This window comes from Drosophila subobscura, chromosome A, assembly GCF_008121235.1.
Source record: "Drosophila subobscura isolate 14011-0131.10 chromosome A, UCBerk_Dsub_1.0, whole genome shotgun sequence".
Classification (NCBI taxonomy): domain Eukaryota; kingdom Metazoa; phylum Arthropoda; class Insecta; order Diptera; family Drosophilidae; genus Drosophila; species Drosophila subobscura.
In genome coordinates, this window is record NC_048530.1 from 14,419,675 (window position 1) to 14,443,669 (window position 23,995).

Sequence of the window (23,995 nt, forward strand, 5' to 3'; positions counted from 1 at the left end):
TGGATACGGAAAGCAAAAAACACAGAAAAAAAGCAACACGGAATTTGTATATATTCTAACAAGCAACAAATGATTCCTGGAAGTGGATCGAAGTAACGCATACCGTTTGATGGAGCAGCACTTTTATCATTTAATTATCGTTTGCGCTGGGTAGTGGGGGAATGTGGGCCACGACACGACAATTCAGACGGAAGGTTGTTGTTCTCTAGCTAGTGATTATCTAGTAAAAGCTGCAGCTATCGTTTCTAGATCGTGAGAAATGTGAAAGATTTTCGAATGATCGATCTATCGTGAAGCTAAGACATCATGCCCTGCCGATAAATATTTATCTTCAAAAACGTAGCCTAAGGCTGGCCACTGGCCATTCTGGCCCATTGCGATCCCTCACGATCAGATGATGCTGCACCAAAGAAAAAAAAAAAAAAAAAACTAACGCGCTGCCAAATCAATTTGTCAAAGTCGTAGATTTCTGAGGTCCCGTTCCTCCCACAGCGGCAGCTGTGCTGTCAGCTGCCTGCGCGGAGACAAAACGAACAGGTGTCAAAGAGTGGGAGAGAAGGAGAGAGCGAGGATAGCCACGAGCCACGCAATGAGAGTGCGCAGTCAGTCAGTCCTAATCCACATGTGTATTCTCCCCTCCCTCTATCACTTGATTGCTGCTCTGCCTATTGGATTATGTCATCGCAAATAGATGCACAGAAGCAGCAGTAGTGGCAGCGGCAGCGGCAGCAATGATCTTGATCGTGCAATTTATGTGTTTTCTATTTTGGCAAGCTCCGCCATGACTGCCAAGGTGAAAAGACTCTCTCACCGAACTGTATCCCCTGCACCGCAACTCGTCCCTCCCATCACACAAGCTTGGCCCTCGTCAATCATCGAATTAGCTCGCTCTCTTTCGTTCGCTTCGCACTTTGTCATATTCGTGTTGTGCTCTTATTATGTATCATACCCTTTCAATTAGGGTATACCTATTTTGTATACATGTTGGTAACACAGCATATCCGTCACCATAATATTACATACAGACATTTATCTATTTTCGGTTAAGTCATTTACATATGTATGTCTACACTCAGAGAAAAGCACAGTAGATATGTGTGAGAGAAATCGTATTGCTCTTATGTATGCATACATTTTCAAGGGTATCCAAAGATTTGGCCCTCGCCCATAGCTTTCATTTTCTTGTTTTCGTTGTTGTCGGCTATTTCTCTTTCCTCTAACTGTTTGTTGTTGCTATCGCTTGGGTTAAAAATTAACAAATTGCAATTTAAAATGTTCGCTTGCCACATTTTGGCAGTGGCTGCAACACGCGTGGGTGAGTTTTTTTTTACAGCCAAAATAAACGGAATAATAATTGTGACAGAGACTAACGGCGAACATGAATTGAAAGTGAAAAACGAATTATGGACTTTGGGAATTATACTTAATTGTATCCCCCCGAGGGTGTCTATATGAGTCTTTGATCTAAACTGCTGCTTGCACGTTCATACATGTGCTCTCATTGAGAGCAGCACCTAGATTGCGTATGTGATGCCGCGAGGGACGACGGAGACACTCACCATTCACATAGTCCCCCAGGACGAGAGAGCATTCCATGTCATTGCATTTGAAGTTTGCTCTCACCAAATTTACATTAACGCTGTCCTCGTCGACGACACCGACGGGCTGCTGTTGCTGTTCTGCCAACCTCTCGCCTGTGTGAGTGTGTGTGCCACTGTTGTTGTTGTTGTCAGCCTCATCCTCCTCCTCATCGCTGCAGCTGCTGCTGCTGTAGCATCGCTCGCTGGAAGTCTCTGTCGCTGCCTGCTGAGGATGAATCCTAGGCTGAATGAAGGGCTGATATGTCGGCTTGATTAGATGCCGATGACGGCGACTTATCGAAGCTGCGCTCAATGTACGCAGCAGGCAGCTGAAGGATGATGCCTCGGCTGCTGCTGTTGCAACTGTTATTGTCTCATCCGCCATGTGGTGCAAAGAACGCTGACTCAGTGGGCACTTGAGGCACGAAACAACACGCGCGGCGCACACACAAAATAATACAAAAGAATAGATTGCACGAATAACGGGACAAAGACTCGCTCGCCCGCAATTGTCCAGCAGAATATAATGGATGGACTTTCCTTTCTTCTCTGCCTCTGCCTTTGCTGTCTGCTGCAGTCTCCGTAAGTAACGGGACCACTTGGCTGCCAGCCTCAGGCTCGCTCTCAAAGCAACTGCGGACTGACTCTCCGTCGAGCTTGGACGACAATGGTGGCTTCTCTAGCTCTGACTCTGACTCCGACTCCGGCCTGTGCCTGGGGCTGTGGCAAAATTGCGAATCACAGTAAACCACGGCATCGGCAACAACGGCATTAAAATTGTTGCTGCCACGTCGTTGCCTTTGTGCAAGGCACCGAAAAAAATTGTTTTTCGCTATTTTGTTGTAGGCCTACACACGGCACAAGCGGGCATGTGGGTGGCTTTGGAGGTTTGGAGTGGTCATGAAAGAGACAGAGGGAGAGCGAGATAGAGGCACCACTGACACCGCGTTCTCTCTCACTCTCTCTCTCTGTTTTTTGCCTGCTGGCGGAGGTGGCCGGGTAGGACTTGTGGCAACTCTGGCTGTGATTAACATAAATTGCGCACGACATGGGCTATAAACAGCGCAACAAAGAACACTCCGCTTAACTCCAGGCTCACCTTCCATTGCGGCCTCAACTCCAGCTACGACCACAAATCCACCCAACCCCATCTTCCTGACCCAAACATGGTTTATGCAGTTTTAAAATATATTGCAAACACACATAGGAAATCCAGCCATGGATGTCCGATCTTGCCCGCTCTCTCAGATCTCGAAATGGTAAGCAAGAGAGCAAAAGCCCACCTGTAAAAGTGCACAGCACAGTCTTTCCTTCTCTCTTTCTCCTTCTCTATGTTGCCTACTTTTTTGAGCGCGTGAGCGCTCGCTCTGTCTCTGGTTATGCCTCTCTCCCTCTCTTTCTTTTCGTGGCGGCCTCTCCTCGCGTTGTGTGTTTTGCATGAGCCGCTTGGCACCAATTTTTCAGTTTTTTTCTGCTGCTGTTATTGTTGTTGTCGGAGATGGAGACGATGTCGGCTTATTGGCATTTGACAGCGGCCTGGCAACGGCGGGACGTCCTTAGAGAGGTCCTTAGAGCTGGGGGCTCAATGCCGCGCAATAAAGAGTATGGAAAGCAGCGCAGGGCATAGGGCAGTGTGGAATATAGACAAAGAACTATTATAGGAACTAATTAATAAACATTGGGGTTAAATAATCCATTGGCCTGACGTGTATAATATCTTTTCCATCAGCAAGCAGTTTACCTGAGCGGCCGTATCGTTCGTCTGTCTGCAATGCGTCATTGGAGCGCCCTGCTCTTACCCAAACCTGGGCTCAACACTTTGCTGCAACACCCTACACCTCCCCCCACCATCAGTCACTCTCTTTGTTTCCATTTGTTGGGGCTGGGGCTGGAGCTTGCTTGCTTGCATGACTCGGTGTTGTCATTTTGCTTTACCAATTGGTTGCGTCTCCTTTTTGTGATGTTTGCTCAAATGGTTTCGTGTAGTATTTTTGGCTGCGGCCGCCCGCAGTACCCCCAGATCCCCCCAGATCCCCCCACACTATAGGGACAGGCAGTCCCAAGTCAAGACAGTGACAGGAGCCAAACCAGAGAGAGAGCGAGAAGTGCTAGGTGCTCGTGTTCCGCTCTGTTATTGATATGCATTTGGAGCTACGAACCCAAAAATAGACGCAAGAACCCAAAAAAAGAAACAATTTTTGTAAAACTATTTACGGGGTGGAACGGACACGGACGTCAGACAGGCGTCAGGTACGTCAAATGCCAGGAGGCTACGTACGGAAGCGGAAATTGCACGGCCAAAAACAGAAGAAAGGGCAATAGAAAAACGCAAATTCCCTTCACTTCACCCTACCCAGCAAGGCGATAAATAGATTTCTTGGGATTTTTGTTTCGTTTTTGTTGCAAGTTACCAATTAGGTACCAATTAGGAGGCACTAAAGCCCTTGATGTTCTGCATTTTATGTTTATTTTTTAAGTGGAAAACACTAAACCACCATGAAAGCTTTCGCCTGCGGCACTCACCATCGTTTGTCGCCTGCTTTTGCTGTTGCTGATCGCAGTTCTCCCTTTCTTTATCCTTCTGCATCGTTGAGCTCTGGACTGCTGATGCTCCCTCTGCTTGCTTATCACTTGTATTATTTTGAGTGAACTTAATATTTTGTCCGTGTGTGTAGGTGCAAGAGCGCGCGAAACTTTAGAAAAAATTGTTTTACTATGAATGGGAAATAAATATAGGAATTGAATTGGAATACAATGTTTTGCGTGCGTCTAGGCCGAACAGTACTGGCCTGCTACCAGTCGGAATGTAATGGAGCACAGATATGAATGATTTCTATTTTCACTCGGCACACTTTCTCCTCTCGTCTCGACTCTCTCTCCACCCTGTTTTGAGCGTTTCTACGCGTCGTCCTCCGGTGGCGAGTGAATGAACGGCCACCAATGCCGGATACCGGATTACTGGCTACCGGATGCCGTTTGGCAGCCGGAAAAAGCGGCCCCAAACACTTCGTGACAATGTGATAGGAGTATGGGCTGTTGGTGGTGCTGGTGCTGGCAAACAAATCAAAGCGAATTAGTTGCATTAGTGGCAGCTATCAGCAGTAGCAGCAGCAGCAGCAGCAGCAGCAGCCTAGCCGACTGGCCCAGGCTGCCTGCTGTCCCAGCCCCAGCCCCATTCCCATTTGCATTTCCACTTCCCGATTCCCAGTCTCAGTACCATGTCCCATTACCCGTAATCTATATGGCTGCCAAAGTTGGGCTTGGCGTGCCAGTAGTGCCAGCGCTTCCAATAATGCACATGCGAAGGAGTAGAAACAGGGTGCTCCATGCAGCATAAAATCATATTTATCGATTGCCTTGATCTCGTATGAGAACAGATCCCTCTCGACACTCCCTCTCTCTCTCTCTCTCTCTCTCTCTCTCTCTCTCTCTCTCTCTCTCTACTCTCTCCCGCTCGCGGTGTGTGTTCCAGTCTGTGCACACCGTTCCAGTGTTCACCCGTTATGCAGAGTATGTTCTGTGAGCCTTTCCACCCGTTCCACTTCTCCGTCCACTGATTATGTGCCATTAAAATTGGCTGCCAATTGGCAGAAGGTTTCGTTCTCTTTTCGCTTTGAGTCTCGGCCTTTGCTGCATTTTTGTGTTCATTTTTTTCCCGGCTCCTGCTTTGTTCTGCTTTTGCTTCTGCATTTTGTGCACTTTGGCGCGGTTCAAAGTTCAATGCATTTGTCTTGCCACACGCAGGCTGCCCTGCCCCCAAAAAGACCACCTGACAGGCCACACACACACACGCACACCATACGCGCTCTCAGACATTGTTGAAAAGAATTCTAAACGCAACTTTGTGAGAAGCACGAGCTCGTACGTACGTACTGGCATGCCACTTGGTTTGATGGTTTGAGGCAGTTGGGCTTTGAGGTTTGGTGTTTTTGGTGCTTTTCAGCGTGTGTTCCGTTCCTCCTGTCAGGTGGCTATCAACACAAACCAGGAGAAATGAAATATGCGCCCGGAGTGGGTGGCTGGTTGGGCTTCTTGGCGAATGAACTTTGAACTTAATGCAGAGTTTTTCCCACCTCAGGCATGCATGAATGCCGCATGAGAAGGCGCAGGAGCTGGGGCGTAGGAGGAGTGTGCGTTGCGTGTTTTAAACTTTTTGGTAACCTCGCAAAAGGTAAATTTGCATACTGGAGGGAGTGGTGTGGGGCTGCTTGGGGATGCTTTCAATTTTTGTTGCTCACCCAAAATGCCAAAAGTGCGTCCATGAATTCTGCTATGAATGATGAATGATGAAGCACAGCTTCAACCATTCGTTTACCCCTTGAGATTAAAATAAAAGGCCACCATTCTCCCCCAACTTGCTGATCACACACAGAGGTAATCCCAGTAGATTTGCCTTATCTCTGAAAGAGATTCCCGTCCCTCCACGAGTATATCCATTGCCTGGCTACGTCAGCGGGTGCTCTTCCCTCTTCTACTGCCCTGTCTTGCCCCTGGCCCTTTCTTTGCTTCATTTGTTTGATCAATACAGACCCAGATATACCCACAACAAAACAAACACCAACAATGGGCCACAAAATGGGAACCAAACACCACACAGAGCCAAGAGCTGAGAGACTCGAGGAAGTCGCGTTTGCTGCATCGCGCGCGGCAATCAAATTAATTGCAATTGCAACTGCAACTGCATTGTTCATTAAGCCTAAAGACCCTCAACCTCCCAATCGTTTTTGTTTCCATTTTCCAGTTGATAACTGCCGATTTTTTTGAACTGACAATAAACAAAAAGAATAAACTAAACAAACGCAAGGAGGAGCAATATAAAAAGGAAACTTCGCAACAATCAGGAGATACAAATAAAATAAATACAAAATGGGACGCAAAATAACTGTGGCTGTGTCCACACTGAATCAATGGGCCTTGGACTTTGAGGGAAATTTGGCAAGGATATTGCAATCCATATTAGAGGCCAAAGATATGGGCGCCAGCTATCGCACCGGACCCGAGTTGGAGGTTAGGTAAGTGCCCTTATGCCTTTCACTTCAATTGAATTACTTCCACATTCTGTAAGCTACACAGAAAGAGTATTTATGTGTGTGTGTATAAACATACTAGAAAATACCACCTTCTGGTATGAGGAACGGGGAACATGGGAACGCAGCGGCAACGAAACTAACAAACCTTTTATTTTCCTTCAACCCAAAACAGCGGCTACAGCTGCGAGGATCACTTTCGAGAGCCGGACACATATCTGCACTCATGGGAGGTGCTGCTGGAGATCATGATGTCGCCCATTTGGTAGGTAAACTGTTACCCAAAAGAATGAATTATAATCCAGTGAATAATTGCAGCGAGAACATGCTGGTGGATGTTGGTATGCCGGTGATGCATCGGAATGTGGCCTACAACTGTCGCGTGGCCTTCTTCAATCGCCAGTTGCTGCTGATTCGACCGAAAATGGCAATGTGCGACGATGGCAATTATCGGGAGTCACGCTGGTTCACTGCCTGGACCAAGTCCATGCAAACGGAGGAGTTCCTGCTGCCGCGCATGATTTCGCAGCACACGGGGCAGCAGACGGTGCCATTTGGCGACGCGGTGATCGCCACACGTGACACCTGCCTGGGCTATGAGATATGCGAGGAGCTGTGGAATGTGCGCAGCAAACACATCGAAATGTCGCTGGCCGGCGTGGAGGTGATCGTCAATGGGTCCGGCAGCTACATGGAGCTGCGCAAGGCCCACATCACCTCGGACCTGATACGGAATGCCAGCTTCAAGGCGGGTGGTGCCTATCTGTTTAGCAATCTGCGCGGCTGCGACGGCCAGAGGGTGTACTTCAATGGCTGTTCGGCGATTGCCCTGAATGGCGAGCTGCTCGCCAGGGGCCAGCAGTTTGCCCTGCAGGACGTGGAGGTGACCCTGGCCACAATTGATCTGGAGGAGATACGCGCGTATCGCGTGAGCCTGCGTTCGCGTTGCACCGCGGCCGCCAATGCGGCCAACTATCCGCGGATCCACTGTGACTTCGAGATGTCCACGCACAGCGACATCTTCAAAACATCAACGCCGCCGCTGCACTGGCCCAGCCACACACCCGAGGAGGAAATCGCCTTGGGGCCGGCCTGCTGGCTCTGGGACTATCTGCGTCGCTCCGGCCAGGGCGGCTTCTTTCTGCCGCTCAGCGGCGGCATCGATTCGAGCAGCTCGGCCACCATTGTGCACTCGATGTGCCGCCAGATTGTGCAGGCCGTACAGCTGGGCGATGCTCAGGTGTTGCACGACATCCGGAAGATCCTGGCCGACACGGACTATACGCCCGACAATGCCGCCACGCTGTGCAACCGCCTGCTGGTCACCTGCTACATGGGCAGCGTCAACAGCAGCAAGGAGACGCGACGACGGGCCGCACAACTGGCCAACCAGCTGGGCAGCTATCACATCGAGATCAGCATCGATCTGGCGGTGAATGCCCTGCTGGGCATCTTCAATGCCGTCACCGGTCTGACGCCACGCTTTCGCACACAGGGCGGCTGTGCGCGTCAGAATTTGGCGCTGCAGAACATCCAGTCACGCCTGCGCATGGTCCTGGCGTACATTTTCGCGCAGCTTATGCTGTGGGTGAGGAATCGACCGGGTGGCCTGCTTGTCCTGGGCTCGGCGAATGTGGATGAATCGCTGCGTGGATATCTGACCAAGTATGACTGCTCGTCGGCGGACATTAATCCCATTGGGGGTATATCCAAGACGGATCTGCGACGCTTTCTGGTCTACGCCAAAGAGAAGTAAATATAATAAATTCAGCATTCAATTCTCCTTCCTTGACCCCGGTTCTCGTTTCGAATAGGTACAATCTGCCTGTGCTGGAGTCTATTATTGAGGCACCGCCCACCGCCGAGCTGGAGCCGCTGCAGGATAATGGGGAACTGCAGCAGACCGACGAGCAGGACATGGGCATGACCTACGATGAGCTGAGCGAGTATGGGCGCCTGCGCAAGCAGTCCTTCTGCGGCCCATACAGCATGTTCTGCCGCCTGGTGGCCACTTGGAAGGGCGACCTCAGCCCGAAGGAGGTGGCCGACAAGGTGAAGCACTTCTTTCGCTGCTATGCCATCAATCGGCACAAGATGACCGTGCTAACGCCATCGGTGCATGCCGAAAGCTACAGTCCCGATGACAATCGCTTCGATCATCGTCCGTTTCTGTACAGGCCCAACTGGAGCTGGCAGTTCAAGGCCATTGACGATGAGGTGGACAAGCTGCAGCCCATCTATACACCCTCCTCGATGCGACCCAGCAGCGATGATCTGCTGCTATCTACGCAGCGCTCCTCGCATCTGGATGACTCGAAGCACTCGTCACCGCTCTCCTCGGCCTCGGGCTCGGCCTCCCTGGATGTGGGCATTTCAACGGCGGCCGTACCCCTGGCAGCTGCTGCCGCTGCCGCCGCCGCTGCACCCGGCCTGGCCAAAAAGCCCAGCGGCTACTCCAAGGTGCATGTGAATGTCCTGGGAAAAATCAAAGACCGCACTGGGATACCTGTCTAGGATCTAAGCATCGAACGAAACGCACTGTTGGAATTCTTGTTTGTTTTTTTTTTTACAAGGATTACATGTAGGATTGATTAGCCATTCAAATCTTGTTCACATCTTTATAGATACACAACAAAAACACACTTAAAAGCCTTTGTAGAGCATCCTTTTCCAGTTGGCCTTATCTTCAAACAAAAAACATTGACTTATTCCTAATTATACATACAAAAATGCATATTATATACATATAAACTCGTATATTCCCCATCTGCCCCATGCTAGACAGTCGAAGAACGACTGCGCGAAGTACCTTATTTTCCTGTTGAATTTTTGTTTTATGTTAACCCCAAAATATGATTTTTCACTTCCTTCAAGTTTCATCATTTGAATGTGTATTTAAAAACCCAACTATCTGCTAAGATAAACAACACAATGTCGTCTTTTGTTGACTAGTGCCTATATAATCGGATGAAAACCATTTGTCCAAATTTGTACTATCTTTTGTACTATCTTTCCCCCCCTGTGGCCCTGTGCATGCCCAGTTTCATGTGTGATTTTTGATAGTAGCTTTTATTTAGGCACCTTTTTGGGGAGATCAATATTTGTTTTGTTCGTTTGTGTGCAGTGCGTTTCAGAGCCAGCCATAGGTGCTAAGGAATTGTAGGAATTGATGTAGGCTAATTTTTAAGCTAAACTAAAACAAATGCCTAAAATCCACTTACTAGTACAACTAATTGAAAGCAATAACTGAAGCTAGTGAGCCTTAACCAAATCGTTTCGATTCTACGAGTATTTACTGCCCCTTTTTGGATAAATAAACGAAATAAACAAACTCACTTACATAGATGAGAATAGTATGTAGAAAGCATCCAAATCCAAAGCCCTTAGTCCCTGAAACGCACTGCAGGAAGTGTATTTGATCTGTCTGCACATAGAAAACGAAACCAGCTTAGAGTCAATTATGTAGGTAGAAAAGAAATCGTAAATTGTGAGCATTTTGTTTGTTTCGCAGCTGACACCTGTTGGCTTATCAGGCCCCAACCCGACCATAAACCGCGCTCAGAAAAACGCAGAGAGACAGGCCCGCGTGTGTTTGCAATAGAAATGATACGAGTATATCTTAGCTGGCTGCTGCCTTTTCCGATGGACGATGGTGTCTGCTTGTGAGATTCAAAATGTATTTAGTTTTTTAGTTAAATGCATATACTTATGGTATATAAATTACTATATAGAAACTGATACTTATATTAGTAAATACACCTAGAGACTTTGTGCACGAGGCATCGCTAATTCGAACACTGTTATGGAACACTCGCATCAATTTATTCACTGATTGTACATTTATCAAGGAAATATATACACCAGACATTTTTGTAGTTTGATTTTGCCTACCGCCGTGTATTGTCTTTTAGCTGCAGCAACTCCATGATGATGATCTGCTCGTCATCAGGGATTAGAACTCTGTTTTGGGAACAGAACTCGCCATCAATTTATTTAAAATACAAAACAAGGAGGTGCACATACATATAAGACATTTCTGTTCAGTTTAAAATGGCACGAGTGCTTTCCTCGGTCCTGGGGACCCTTTCTAGCTCTGCTGCTGCTGCTCCCCCTTGCACAATTTTTCCATATCAATGTCCGCTTGTGGCAGGAAAGCCGCATACGAAATGATTGTGCGAAAGGGTTCTGCATTGAGGCGACGGATCACACGAACATTCTTCGCCTTGCCATGGATGGCGTCCACCCATCTGCCTCTCAGATGATCCAGCACCATTTGACCGCGGGTATGGACGCCACACAGCTCCACGGTGGCGTAGTACTCCCGCTCATCGGCGATCATTTGCTGAGGGAAAAGATAGGCGGCTGTGAGCAGAGCATCGCAGCTGACCCACTTCTCAAAGCCGCGCGGCACCAGCATCGATCGCTCGACGCGGGTGAGGAGCTCAACAAACGGATGCTTGACAGCGCCCAGCACGTTGAGCCGCCAGTCGAGGGTCAGCCCGAATTCGCCATCGATGCAGGGCTCCCAGGGAAGGATCAAAGCGGGTCGCTTCAGACGCTCGAGAACTACGTGCGCCGCCTCCTGGTCCATCATGAAGTTGAATTCCGCGCTCTTTGTGACGTTACCCTTGCCCAGGATGTTGCCGCCCATGATGTAGACGCCGCCCAGCTTGTCCAGGAACGCATCGCCATATAAATTAATGCAGCAGGCGAAGTTCGTGAGGGGTCCGCAGAGCAGAAAGTCAACTTTTCCCGGGCGCTGGCAGGCCAGCCGATACATGGCATTCACCGCATGCTCCTCGGACAGAAGTTGGTCGGCATTCACGGCCGGATAGTCGCCCACATCGCCCAGGCCATCCACGCCATGGAACTGGGACTTAAGTGCCCAAGTGCGTGGCACAATCGGGTCGGCGCAACCCTTAAAGACGGGCACCTACTCGGACCACAGAAGAGAGCAAACTTGAAGAAGAATTTGATCATACTGATTGGGAATACTCACATCCAGCCTATCCAAAGTGGAGAGCACGCGGAGGGCGTTCAGTGTGCCATGGTCCACACTGGTGTTGCCCTGGACACAGGTGACGGCTGCCACCCTGAAGCTCTTCCTTCCAGCAATGCGTAGGCTCTCCGCGCGCAGAAGCATTGCCAGGCCCCAGGCATCGTCGGTGCCGATGTCGCAGTCGTAGACCACAAAGCTGTCGCAGTCGGACACGCAGGCGTTCGTCGCCATGGTGATGATTCTGATGTCTGAAGGGGTTCGTGTTCATCCTCTCTTTTGCACTCGTTTCGCTTCCTCTTTGTTTACTGCTTCTGTTTTGCTATCGCCAAAAACAGCTGACGGACTATCGTTCATTCGATAGGCTCAAAAAAAATCTAAAACTTTTATCTTATCGTGGCCTCTGGCTTGGTGGGGTAATGGGTGGGGGTCACAAAAAATTAATCTAAATTGTGTTCAACAAGCAATTTAATTTATGAGACTTACGTATAAGGTGTTGTTTGTACGTGCAATAGAGAGAATGAGGGCGGCATGTGGAAACGCAAGTTTGTCTCGGGCGAGCAATAGGCGTTCATTGTTCATACGACTTAAAGATACCTTTGGCGGCCTCATTACAGCTATGTATGAATAACGATCACGCGATCGTGTGAATTCTTAGTTGATTTATTGCAGCTATGAAATGGTCCAAACTCCATAAATCCCTTCCTCTCATACCTGGCGAAATATCAAAGAAATAAAGAATATTTAGATGCTAAAGCTCATCCATTTAATATACCCGTGTGTGCCAGGGTATAATTATTTAACTGGAAATTAAATAACGGACTTACATATACTCTTACATGCATATGTATGGATGTACATATGTATTCATGTTATCCCACGTCTGGGGTTCTACTTTGGATTGCTCGAAAATGTCGAAAGTTGCCTTGTCGCAGGCGAGTTTCATTATCGCGACGCGGCGACCTGCCGCAACTCAATTGTGCAGCTCATATTGCTGATGCGTCCAGCTTTAACTGGCCTTAACACAAGTTCCACGGAAATAAATTCAACAAATTCAATTATGTGTTTCTTTATTGCACTACGAAAGAGTACACATGTAAGTGATTTGGAAGAAAGAAATCCCTTTGTTCCGTTAATGATCGTTGCAGGGTATCAAAGGTTGTGGTGTTTGTGTGTGTGCAGAGTGCACGCAATCCTCTCCCGCTCTGCTCTTTGTCTGTCTGCTTTGGCTCGTGCAATCTCAGCTGATTTACTAAATATGGAGTATAGAACGAGCGACAACTACTGCATATCTACATGCACGGTGGCACATGGTTATTGGAAGGCATATGCACATACCATGTACGTCGTTATGAAATTCCGAGCAGCCCATATCACTATGGAATAGTGGGTTGGTTTCAGTGCCGCCGATACACGACAAATATGACAAGCGACGACGGACGGTACGAAGTCAGCACCCGCCCGCACAAAGAGCGTACAATGGAGCGCAGATTAGCTTAGCTGGTGGTTAGCTGCAGGCGTCGTGTGGGCCGGTGTCCGATCCACAGAACGATTCCCGGTTTCCATTTCCCATTTCCCCATTTGTGCGCGCACTCACAGCTCGCCTTCGATGGCAGACGGACGTACAGCAGCAGCACACAAGCAGGAAGAGGGCGAGGGAGAGCCGGCGACTGGCCGAAGGTACGCGATACTCGACTGTGATGGCGGCAGTGACGATGCCTGGGCCCTGTTGCTGCTGTTGCACGCAGAGCGCAGCCAGCTGGTGGAGCTCCTGGCCGTGACCACCATCGGTTGCGGCAACACCACCCGTGAGAATGCGGCGCGCAACATGCGACGCATCCTCAACGCCTGCGACAGACAAGATGTGAGTACGGGGGGGAGGTGTCCATGTGAAGGTGGGTCATTTAATCCTTTGGTGCGTGTGTTATTCCAGGTGCCCATCTATCTGGGTGCCGTGGAGCCCCTGATTAGCTTCAGCGAAGATGACAAGAAGTATTTCCATGGACGCGACGGTTTCGGCGACTGCCTGGCGGTGTGCGACAGCGAGGAGTCGCTGGAGAGCATCGTGCAGCCGGAGCATGCGGTGACCGCCATTTACGAGCTGTGCCGCAAGCGACCCAAAGAGATCACCGTGTTTGCGGTGGGGCCGCTGACAAATCTCGCCCTCGGCTACACCATGTACGGCGAGGAGTTCGGCCAGCAGCTGAGGGACCTCTACATCATGGGCGGCAACTACCAGGGCGTGGGCAACTCCTCTCGTTCCGCAGAGTTTAACTTCCACTCCGATCCGGAGGCCGCGCACGCCGTGCTGCTCAAGACACATTGTCCGATCACCATTTTGCCCTGGGAGCCCTGTCTCCCAGAGCGCTTCAACATACACATTGTAAGTGGAAGTGAAGAGGTATCCTCCTGGATAGAAGGTTTATAAAAATTTTTGTTTTTTTTATATGCCCGTAGAATTGGCGCCTGGAGGAGTTCGCTGCCAGAGCGGCGTCCGTCCAGCATTCGGCCATCACTCTGCTGAACCGCGTGGAGAGCGCCCAGTGGCTGCCTATGATCGAACAGTATGGGATCGACACGTGGAATCCCTGCGACGCCATTGTGGTGGCGGTTTGGCTTTTCGAGGACCGGCTGGTGCGGAAGCAAAGCACGTGGCATGCCACAGTTGATCTGCGCGGCACGCATACCCGCGGCCAAATGGTGCTCGATCATCTGCGGGAGCGGGAAAAGTATCCGGAGAATGTGCGCATCATCGAGCTAGTGGACTCTGAGTTCTTCAAGCGGATTGTCGAGTGGGTGGCGGGGCTGGATGGTGGCGAATTTCTGCTAAATAAATAACAAATACGATTAGTACATCAAATAAAAACATTAAAACCCACAATTAGCGTAACCTAGATAGATGCTTTGTTTCTTAGTGCGTGTTGGATTTATGTTTTCAAATCAGTTTTGTTTGCCGAAAGTTTGAACGTCGATAAGCGCCGACAGTCGGTGGGCGGGCATTTATGTATGTATTTACAATCGGAGCATCAATTGCTAGCGATGACACTTGTTGCGCTCTAAGATTTATATGTAAATTCAAAATTATGCTACAAACTCCAGATCAGACTGTTGAATTCAGTGTGTGAAGAAATATTTAATTAATGTTGATTAGACACCATTTCCTAAACTTCCGTAGTTCCACAAATTTGTCCTAGATAAATATTTATCTGCAAATCGAAGTATATTTAACATCACTAGACGAGTATCGAGCGACCGATGACACATGAAAGCTCCCTTGCTACCTGAGGGGGTGATTTTATTTGGCTTGTATGTAAAATTCAAATAAAAATGTGTAAGATATACGGCCATACGGTACACAATCCAATAAAAAGGAGTGTTTATAATAAGCCAAATTGATTCTTCAATCGGATTAAATTATTGTTTTAGTGTTAAAAGTCTTTGCAAGCTGGTATTATCAAATAGAACATCAAAGTCGAGGAATATGATTTAAGACTACGGTATATTTGCGGTATATTATTTAAAATGAATAGGATTTGGTTTATTTTTGATGGTCTCACGGTATATTTGATCGATAATTCGGCGGTCACACTGGTCCAGAATCGGGGAGTCGCATGCAATTTGTTTTGTTATTAATTTTCCAAACAATATCGGGCTTTGTGCTGCTTCTAATTGTGATACACTACATCTATTATATAATCAATGCGATTGCCGGCGATTCGCATAGACAGCAGCAGCAGCATCCAGAGGAAGATCGGCCAAAAAGAGGCGACACTTGCAGCAGCAGTTTCTGCTGCCTGAGTGACACCTGCCGCCCCCCGACCAGAACCACAACAACAACCACAACGGAATTGGAGTTTGGTTTTCATCCTACAAATTTGGCCAAAACCAAATCCACAGAGATGCAAACTAATGATGACGCAAAGTTTATTAAAAAGTGCGTATGTAGTACCAAGTGCTTGTGCTTTTTTTTGTGTGTGGGTGTAGAAGTGGAAGAACAAACGAAAGAGAAGTACCAAAAAAAAAAAACCGACTCGCGCGTCATATGTCAGAAGAGTGAGAGGAGGTTGCCCCCCGCGAAAACCCACTCACCTTGCTGCTGGCTCTTTATTGATTTTCCACTTGCCGCAACCTTTTGTTACTATGCGTGTGCGTATTGAGTGCTTTGTGTGTGTGTGTGAGTGTGTGTGTATGTCTTGCAACAGAAAACAAAATAAATTATGAAACATTAGTCCAGAACAAAGGAATTGTTATTACCTCATTACGCATTGAACCGCATAATTTATGATTGATCCAACAATCCAATGCTGCAGCTCCCTCTCTCCCTTTCTCCCTCTGCCTATCTCTGTATCTGCTTCGGTCTCTGCTGATTGCATTTCTATTTTTTGTTCTTTACCATTTTAGGCGATGGAAAGGTGGCTCCATTGAGCCGCATCCCACGGACAAGGCGCTGATTGTCAACTATCAGCTGGAGGCGACAGTATTTGGGGAGCCCAATAATCCAATGATTGAGGAGAAGAAGGTACGGTACGAGGGGCTGGGGCGGGAGGCTACTCCGGTTGACATTGAGCTGCTTGCTGCTGCTGCCTGGCCTGGCCAATCGATGCCATGAAACGGGGTCGGCGGTCGATGACGGGTCGGTCGGTCGGCAGTGTGGGGTCTTTGCCCTCATTTACCCCGTCTCGTTCGTTCGTTCGTCCCTCTAGTTGGCTTCGCTTGTCTTGTGTACAATTAATTGTTAATTATTTATTGTCAACTTCGCAGCATTGCCAGAAAATCATCAGGCTTCGCTCGCTGAACACCAAAACCGATCCGGCTGCCTTGGCCCGCGAGGTGGTGGACAAATGCGATCTGATTCATAAATCGCAGCTAAACGATGTCGAACAGATCATATTCTATTTGAAGAATCGCAAGGACAATGCCAGCAATGGTGGGTTTTCGCTTGGTACCATCTTGATTGGTATAAAATATTCTCATCATTTTATAGACATACCCGACAACAACACACACAGCCGCCGGTCGGCTGCCTTGCATAACTCACACACACGCTCTTCGGCCCGTTCGCATAGCAGTGTGGCCGCCATGTCCAGCAGTGGCACAGGCACAGGCACGGGCACAGCCACTGGCACTGGCACTGGCGCTGGCAGCGTTGGCTCATCCATTCCCAATGGCAGTGGCCATGCTTTGGCCACTTCCACGCCCACAGCGGATGTGTCCATCAACAATATTGACGAGTATGTGGAGCTGCTGTACGAGGAGCTGGGCGAACGCATACGCGGCTCGGCCATGATACTGCAAATGGCACGGAATCCTGATAACCTAGAGGAGCTCGAAAAGAATGGTAGAGTCTCCAAGAATCTTCCACAGTGTTGAGACTTTCGATTCTGATGCTTATTCTTTTCGTTTCTTTGCAGAAGCATGCCTCAGTGCCTTGTCCCGGGTACTGCGCGAGGACTGGCGCAAAAGTCTCGACCTGTCGACGAACATCATCTATATATTCTTTTGCTTCTCCACCTACACCAAGTTCCATCCACTCATAGTGCAGTACAAGGTGCGGGGAATGCAACCATTTAGCCATTGAGCGGATATTAATTTTGGCCCATTTTATAGATTGGTTCGCTGTGCATGGATGTGATCGACTATGAGCTGAGACGCTATGAGACAATGAGGAATGAGCTGGATGTGCGCAAGCAGCCGAATGGCTCCTCCACACCGCATTCGGCAAAGGCCAGCAAGGAGAAGCTGAATCGTAGCACAGATGATTTTCTGGACATCATGAATGAGGAGAAGCCCAAGGAGGTTGGTTATTGGTCGCTCTCCCTCCCGTGAGTGCCCTTCTCCTAATCTCTTGTGTGTTTGCAGATGGAGCCACCACGTCGACGCATTCCCGAACTGAAGCAGCGTCCCAAATCGGGCAACTGGAGCAGCTTTCATGGCTCCATGTCCTCGTCGCTGATCAAAAGTCAAATCCTCAACAGCAGCTATCACGAGGCTCTGTGTGCAGGCGTTGGCAGTGGCGGCGCAGTAGACCCACCCAGCTCTGTGCCAGCCGAATTGAAGGCTCAGAGCAACGAGTCGCTGGATCGTAATGATCCAAAGGTGAAAAAGGAGGAGATCGATCGCCTCAACAAACAGCTGAAGATCTTTGCCAAGAAGCAGGAGCAGCTGCTGCGTGTGGCCTTCTATCTGCTGCTGAACATGGCCGAGAATGTCAAGCTGGAGGAGAAGATGCGACGCAAGCACATAGTGAAGATGCTGGTCAAGGCGCTGGATCGTCAAAATATTGATCTGCTGATGCTTGTCAGCACGTTCCTCAAGAAGCTGTCGATTGTGGGCGACAACAAGGACGAGATGTGCTCGCTGAATATTGTGGCCAAGCTGCCGCGGCTGTTCCAGAGCACGCACACGGACCTGGTGCAGGTCACCCTCAAGCTGGTCTTCAATCTCTCCTTCGATGGGGGCCTGAGGCGCAAAATGATTGCCGCCGGCTATCTGCCGATGCTGGTGATGTTCATCAACGATGAGAAACATCATGGCATTGCCGTCAAGATACTCTACCACATGAGCCTCGACGACAAGGTGAAGGGCATGTTCACGCAGACGGAATGCGTTCAAATGGCCACCGATGCGATGATACTCAATCTGAATGTAAAGGTCGATCTCGATCTGATTGCCCTCTGTATTAATCTGTCGCTGAATCGACGCAACGCCCAGATCATGGTCGATGGCCAGCGTCTGCACAGCCTCATGGATCGTGCGTTCAAGTATCAGGATGCTTTGCTAATGAAACTGCTGCGCAATCTGTCGCAGCACGAGTCGCTGCAGCTGCAGTTCATTGACTATGTGGGCGATCTGGCACGCATTCTGACCATCTGCGACGATGAGGCGTTCATTGTCGAGTGCCTTGGCATATTGGGCAATCTCTCGCTTACCGATCTGGACTACTCGCAAATACTGCAGAACTTCCAGCTAATACCGTGGATCAGGCAGCTGCTGGTGCCCTGCTCGCGTCTCGATGATTTGGTGCTCGACACGATCGTGTATCTGGGCACCTGTGCCTGCGACGAGCTGTGCGCTCTGCTCTTCTGTCGGGCCAAGGTGGTCATCTCATTGATCGAGCTGCTGAAGGCCAAGCAGGAGGACGATGAGATTGTTCTACAGATTATCTACGTGTTCCAGCAGATCCTCAGGCACGAAAGCACGCGCGAGTATATGATCAAGGAGACCGAATCGCCCGCTTACCTCATTGATCTCATGCACGACAAGAACGAGGAGATACGCAAGGTGTGCGATTATTGCTTGGACATCATTGCCATCAGCGACACCGAGTGGGCCAAGCGGATTAAGGTGGGTTCAGTTCAAGGCAGCACCCCAATAGCTGGGTCTCATCTCCTTTCCCTTTGCAGCTGGAGAAGTTCCGCAATCATAATTCGCAATGGTTGTGCATGGTGGAGTCGCAACAGGATCAGGATAACGAGCAGGACTATGCCGATCAGGAGGATGAGTGCGACAACGACCTGGACACGTATCTGCGCTCCGAGTACTTGGACAATTGCGATCTCTACAACAATGACATGAACGGCGACAATGACAGCAACAACAGCAACAGCAACAACAGCAACAACAATCCGGCCAGTCCGGCCATGTCCACCTACAGCAGGCCACTCAGCACGTAAGCAAAACTCTCTCACAAATACTATTATTATTCCGTATTATCATTTGGTTATTGCAAGCAGCTATCGACGCAGCCAGGATCTCGATGAGCTGTACAACATGACATCCAGCTCCAAGTCTCAGGGCTCAAGCGACAACAACTTCATGTTCAAATCAAACAAATCCCTGGACACGGACGGCCTGCACGAGGAGCTGCTGATGGCTTAGGAAACCCATCCAAACGAAACAATCGAAACTTACAAATGCAATTCAATTCAATTTCAAAGAAGCTTTCGCTGGAGTCCCGTGTAAATGTTTAGTCAGCAAACCGCCACACACCCACAACCGCCCCAACTTGGGCAAGTGGCGGAACCTATTTATATTGAAGATATATAACTATTATATTATACGTATTTTCCACGCTTGATGCTCGTTTGTCGTTAAAACGTTAAATAATTGTGGCGAAGCGGCGGCCACTTTGTACTCAAGCAATGACAAACGGCGCGACACACAGGCCAGACAGAAAGACACGGAGAATCGCGAGTACTCGTATTAATTACATCTTATATACATAATTATAAATTGTTTATTTGTTATTTATTTATACTTAATTTATTGATGCCTTGTATTATTATAATGATGATCCTCAATCCCCTCCTCGTTTCGCCCAAGTCAAAGCAAAACCTAAACCAAATCCAACAACAATAATTGTGCAATACTCTCTGCCACCCACACTCAAAAGTATTATGTGCAACTTTGTTTTTAGTTGTATTTTTACTTTAGTCATTGTTGATATTTTTTTCGTTTCTGTTTTTTTTGCATAACTTACAAAACGAAAGTCAAATTGTAATATTAAACCGAGAAAAACCACAAAAAATATAAACAAATCAACTGTAAATGTTTGCAAATGTGTGTGCGAGCAAGTGTGTTGTTTTTTGTATTATTAATCAATGATTCTAGGGGTCTCATTTATGAATTTAATTTAGCACCAATCGGCACTTTCGGGTGAGCGCATGCTGGACAAAGGAACAAAAGACGCGGTGGGAAGTTCCGTTTTGTGGCATTTTAATTGCCTTTGCATATAAAATAAACAATGAACATTTTAAATTATTTTTGAACATTAATCAATATTTCCGCGGCGTGACGCCTGGCCTTGGCCACGCTGCTGCACCTGTTTGCACTGCTTGGCGTCTCCAGCGCCATCGTTGGGGCCACACACTGGATTGCGACGGCTCTGCGTGGTGACACCTTCCCCAATTATCTGCTCAAAGCGCTCAATCATGTTGGACACGCCGTCTCCAGCTCCTTCGTTGGCAACACGCAGCTGCTTGCGATTGTCCTTGGCTACGAGAGCGTCGCCGTTGAACTGATCGAATGGCACCTGCGATTTGAATTGGCACAAAGGTGAATGAAGGGGAAAATTGATGTAAATGGTAGTTGAGACTTACGTGGCGCTCGTTGGCGAATTCATATTCCGACTTGTTGTCTTCCTGTAGGGCCTTCTGCTGTTCCTCGAAGTGGCTGACCATCATTGGCTCCAGCTCGCTGCACGGAGTCGCTGTCGGGGTGGCGGCAGAGCTCTTGATGTGTCCGGTAAACAGCGTCTGTAGATATTTCGGTGATCTGTGAAATACAATATAAAGTCAGGGAATGCACAGAGGGGGCTACAGCTGAACCTACTCCTGCTGGACTTCTTCGTTGATTTCCAAACATTCGTTGGACATGTGTGGAATGGAGGCGGGCTTGGCCTCGATGGACTCCTCTTCGATTTGGCTTAAGTACTGTTGCTTGTCATCCACGCGGCTTGAGTTGCGTGCCGGCTCTTCCTTCACAGAGTCCACGGGGCTTTTGTTTTTTGCCAGAATTTGAGCGCTGAGCATTGCTGTCATCTCCTCGGCCTTCTTGCGTAGCTGCCGTTCGACGGCGAGCTGCTCCTCAAGGCTCTTCTCAATCGCGCACAGCTCGGCCATAGTGTACTTCTTGCCCTTGGTCAGGCTCTGCAGACCGTCAAATGCGCAGACAACATACTCCGGCTCCTCTTCCTGCTCGAGCTTGGTGGTGCCGCCAAGTTGTTCGCGAAGGCTGCTTTGCAGTGGCTGGCTGATGCCCTCGTTGTTGGCCACATTGAACTCCGTGATGGAAGTGTTTACCTTCAGGCAGTCGAGTATGAAATTGGCTCCAATGTCAGTCAGGCCACAGCCCTGCATGTCGACGACTGCACGGACCGGAGTTGTTCTTAGTGTGGGATGGCACGTGTCAGCTGCTGCCACTTACCCTTTAGCCAGGCATCCTCCTTGAGCGCCTCGGCAATCAATTTGAGTCCTTCGTTCCCAATATTGGGGTTGTTGGCGAGCAGCAGCGTGGCAGCTGGAGTCTGCTCCAAGCCCTCCGTGTAACGGGCTATCTTTTGCATCTGTGGGGGGGGGACAACAAGTACTCCGATTAGCATGCAGCCAATGCAAAATGATCTCTACCAATACCCGGATCATATTGGCCACATGAAGGGCTCCCTTTGCGGTGATGCGACACTCGGATAGATCGAATAATGCAATGCGGTTGAGGTACTTGGCCATATCGCAGACCAGTTCGCAGCCTCTGTCCCCCCAATGGAGGACTTGCGGAAGCTCAAGGTCTCCAAGCGATCATTGGCAGCCAGCGACTAGAAGCACAGTTATGGGTTGGATGCTGGTTAATCTATGGATAAATCATGGTCCTACCTTGGCAATGCAGTCAATGTAACCTTCATAGAGGGGCAGACCCTCCAGCTGGATTACTGTCAGATTCGTGTTGTTCGTCACACAATTGGCAATAGACGCCACGAGGCCACGGAAAATGAAGCGCGTGAATACCACGGGGCGCTGTGTGTAGACTCGAGCACGTTTCTCCGTGTCGATGGGTTCGATTGTGTCTGCATGGAAGAGTCCCTTAGTCTTAGTCTCGCAGTTGCCCCTCTACTTACTGTTTTGATAGGTGCACCGCATGCGCAGCACCAGGCTCTTCAGGTAGAGATCATTGTAGAGCGACTCGTTGACCAGCAACCAGTCGCTGACGTTCAGCTTGTCAGCGTCGAACTCCAGAGAGTTCTTCTCAATTGAATTCTTCTTAATTTCCGCCACAGCTGTTATGTTCTGAGCTCTGCATAGCTCCAAGTACCGAAAATAGAACGAACGGTACTTGCTCGATTTTTTGGCCACTGCCGGCACCGTTACCTTCTTGGCTGCTGAACCTCTAAGCGTTGAAAGCGACATTTTTTGTTTCTATTCTTATTTGTTCCGAGACGAATTTTGTTTTAATAGTGACTGGGTTTGAGTTCAAGGCTTGAACGACCAGTCGAAATAATTCTAAACGGTTTGCTTTGTTGAATATTTTTCTAGTCGGGAGTCAGTCAGATTGGGAACATTTGTTTTTTCGGTTGTTGCCAACCGTTTTGAATTGTTCCGCCTTGGGTCTTCCCTCTCTACGTCACACACCTTGCAATTTTATTAGATATATATCGGTAAAGCCTGTTATCCAGCACTGCATAAACTTACAGTTCCTGTAAAACTTTATGTTAAAAACAGAACTGTGCCAGGAACTTTTGGTTTATCTTTTAGCTTTTTGGACTATTAGTTGTTTAATCATGTTCAATCATGCTCAATCGTGTTATATTAATAGATTTGTTTCAGTTTTTCAATCATGCTCTCTTTTTGTTTCCTTAGCTTTCCTCCATCTTCCGTTCACTGAGCGCTCTAACAGCTGCTAATGAGCTGTTAATGGAGAACGGTAATGGGCCGTTAACAGCGTGTGATTTTTTATACCCGGTACTCGAAGAGTAAATAGGGTATATTGTATTTGTGCCGATATTTGTCGTCTACAACTTTGTGCCTCCACCAAGCAATTAAGAATCAATTCTAGGCGAAGATATCAAATAAAAGAAGTATACATATACATACGTATACCTAACATCAATTGTATTTATTATGGGAATGGGAAATGTGTGCAATTGAATCCTTAATCCTTGATGTCCTTGAAGCGAGAGAAATTGAAAAGGATCGGGGAAGTTGTCCTGATTACGAAAAGGTGTGGCACATTCTGATCGGCCCACAAATATAGGAGAAAAGAAGAAATCAAAACTGTTCTGTCGTTGTTCTCAAAATTTGTTGTAAAAAAAAAACTTGTACATCAAAAGATGTTTTGGTATTGTTGTACAACAAACACTTTCTTGTAGTGAACCAACCACGTAGTTAGCACAGTGGCGCTTCCGCGATCACGACGGCCATTTCTTAAACTAAAAATGCGTTCGCACAGTGGCGCCACCGTGATTATTACGGCCATTTATGGAACTAAAATATCGTAGTTCGAGAGTTGGCCGCTCTGTGTTGGGGCGCCACTGTGAAATTTTGAAATTGGTCCACTGAAATGGCCGAAAACAGGAAAATTTTCAGACAAAGTACCAGGCGAACAGAAGTCAGCAGAAGGTAACTGGTTTCCATGTTTTTTCACTGTGCCAAAATCTGGATGCTATGAAACCGCAATTTATTTTTCAGTCGCCAAGTAACTAAAATTAATTGCGGTTTAATAGCATCCAGCTTTTGACACAGTGAAATAACATGGAAACCAGTTACCTTCTACTGACTTCTGTTCGCCTGGTACTTGGTCTGAAAATTTTCCAGTTTTCGGCCATTTCAGTGAAGCAATTTCAAAAGTTCACAGTGGCGTCCCAACACAGATCGGCCAATTCTCGAACTACGTTATTTTAGTTC

General features: G+C 48.3%; 5 protein-coding genes and 1 long non-coding RNA gene across 6 annotated transcripts in view; 4 read left to right on the forward strand and 2 right to left on the reverse strand.

Annotated features, from left to right (window-relative positions):
- LOC117903028 (glutamine-dependent NAD(+) synthetase) overlaps positions 1 to 10,488 on the forward strand; it is a 29,799-nt gene extending 19,311 nt beyond the window's left edge. Inside the window, exons 3-6 of the mRNA XM_034814759.1 lie at positions 6,322 to 6,592; positions 6,783 to 6,872; positions 6,926 to 8,359; positions 8,422 to 10,488. Coding sequence (XP_034670650.1) covers positions 6,447 to 6,592; positions 6,783 to 6,872; positions 6,926 to 8,359; positions 8,422 to 9,121 — 2,370 coding nt within the window. The 5' untranslated portion in view covers positions 6,322 to 6,446 and the 3' untranslated portion in view covers positions 9,122 to 10,488. The remainder of the gene's footprint in view (positions 1 to 6,321; positions 6,593 to 6,782; positions 6,873 to 6,925; positions 8,360 to 8,421) is intronic.
- On the reverse strand, positions 1,733 to 11,923 carry LOC117903029 (pyrimidine-specific ribonucleoside hydrolase RihA). Its single transcript, XM_034814760.1, has 3 exons — positions 11,607 to 11,923; positions 10,701 to 11,540; positions 1,733 to 1,771 (listed from the first exon to the last, which is right to left on the reverse strand). Exons 1-3 carry the CDS (start codon positions 11,835 to 11,837, stop codon positions 1,748 to 1,750), a joined length of 1,095 nt encoding a protein of 364 aa, XP_034670651.1. The 5' UTR covers positions 11,838 to 11,923; the 3' UTR covers positions 1,733 to 1,747.
- Positions 3,446 to 10,488, forward strand: LOC117903032. Its single transcript, XR_004649473.1, has 3 exons — positions 3,446 to 3,455; positions 3,687 to 3,692; positions 9,527 to 10,488. It is a non-coding gene; the product is annotated as an uncharacterized LOC117903032 (long non-coding RNA).
- Positions 11,924 to 13,014: 1,091 nt separating the features above from the next.
- On the forward strand, positions 13,015 to 14,497 carry LOC117903030 (uncharacterized protein C1683.06c). The gene is made up of 3 exons (XM_034814761.1): positions 13,015 to 13,467; positions 13,537 to 13,986; positions 14,061 to 14,497. The coding sequence occupies exons 1-3, from the start codon at positions 13,213 to 13,215 to the stop codon at positions 14,439 to 14,441; spliced, it is 1,086 nt and encodes a 361-aa protein (XP_034670652.1). The 5' UTR covers positions 13,015 to 13,212; the 3' UTR covers positions 14,442 to 14,497.
- Positions 14,498 to 15,184: 687 nt separating this feature from the next.
- Positions 15,185 to 20,145, forward strand: LOC117903292 (kinesin-associated protein 3). The gene is made up of 9 exons (XM_034815222.1): positions 15,185 to 15,537; positions 16,005 to 16,122; positions 16,365 to 16,530; positions 16,588 to 16,941; positions 17,015 to 17,151; positions 17,211 to 17,399; positions 17,463 to 18,947; positions 19,007 to 19,272; positions 19,337 to 20,145. Exons 1-9 carry the CDS (start codon positions 15,215 to 15,217, stop codon positions 19,479 to 19,481), a joined length of 3,183 nt encoding a protein of 1,060 aa, XP_034671113.1. The 5' UTR covers positions 15,185 to 15,214; the 3' UTR covers positions 19,482 to 20,145.
- A 228-nt stretch (positions 20,146 to 20,373) lies between these two features.
- On the reverse strand, positions 20,374 to 22,523 carry LOC117895726 (protein Cep78 homolog). The gene is given in 8 exon segments (XM_034803584.1): positions 20,374 to 20,634; positions 20,702 to 20,876; positions 20,934 to 21,468; positions 21,528 to 21,666; positions 21,734 to 21,856; positions 21,859 to 21,912; positions 21,971 to 22,161; positions 22,213 to 22,523. Coding segments are annotated over 8 exon segments (1,767 nt in total). The 5' UTR covers positions 22,502 to 22,523.
- Positions 22,524 to 23,995: the final 1,472 nt, after the last annotated feature.

What these genes read in the sequence shown, in the direction of transcription:
- LOC117903029 (XM_034814760.1), bottom strand. Translation starts at nt 11,837, where the DNA reads ATGGCGACGAACGCCTGCGTGTCCGACTGCGACAGCTTTGTGGTCTAC. An exon ending in CCACTTTGGATAGGCTGGAT is followed by an intron (nt 11,541 to 11,606) that starts GTGAGTATTCCC and finishes TGGTCCGAGTAG; the next exon opens with GTGCCCGTCTTTAAGGGTTG. An exon ending in AGGGGGAGCAGCAGCAGCAG is followed by an intron (nt 1,772 to 10,700) that starts AGCTAGAAAGGG and finishes CGAGCGATGCTA; the next exon opens with CAGCAGCAGCAGCTGCAGCG.
- LOC117903030 (XM_034814761.1), top strand. Translation starts at nt 13,213, where the DNA reads ATGGCAGACGGACGTACAGCAGCAGCACACAAGCAGGAAGAGGGCGAG. An exon ending in ACGCCTGCGACAGACAAGAT is followed by an intron (nt 13,468 to 13,536) that starts GTGAGTACGGGG and finishes GTGTTATTCCAG; the next exon opens with GTGCCCATCTATCTGGGTGC. An exon ending in AGCGCTTCAACATACACATT is followed by an intron (nt 13,987 to 14,060) that starts GTAAGTGGAAGT and finishes ATATGCCCGTAG; the next exon opens with AATTGGCGCCTGGAGGAGTT.
- LOC117903292 (XM_034815222.1), top strand. Translation starts at nt 15,215, where the DNA reads ATGCAATTTGTTTTGTTATTAATTTTCCAAACAATATCGGGCTTTGTG. An exon ending in ATGAGGAGAAGCCCAAGGAG is followed by an intron (nt 17,400 to 17,462) that starts GTTGGTTATTGG and finishes GTGTGTTTGCAG; the next exon opens with ATGGAGCCACCACGTCGACG. An exon ending in TACAGCAGGCCACTCAGCAC is followed by an intron (nt 19,273 to 19,336) that starts GTAAGCAAAACT and finishes TATTGCAAGCAG; the next exon opens with CTATCGACGCAGCCAGGATC.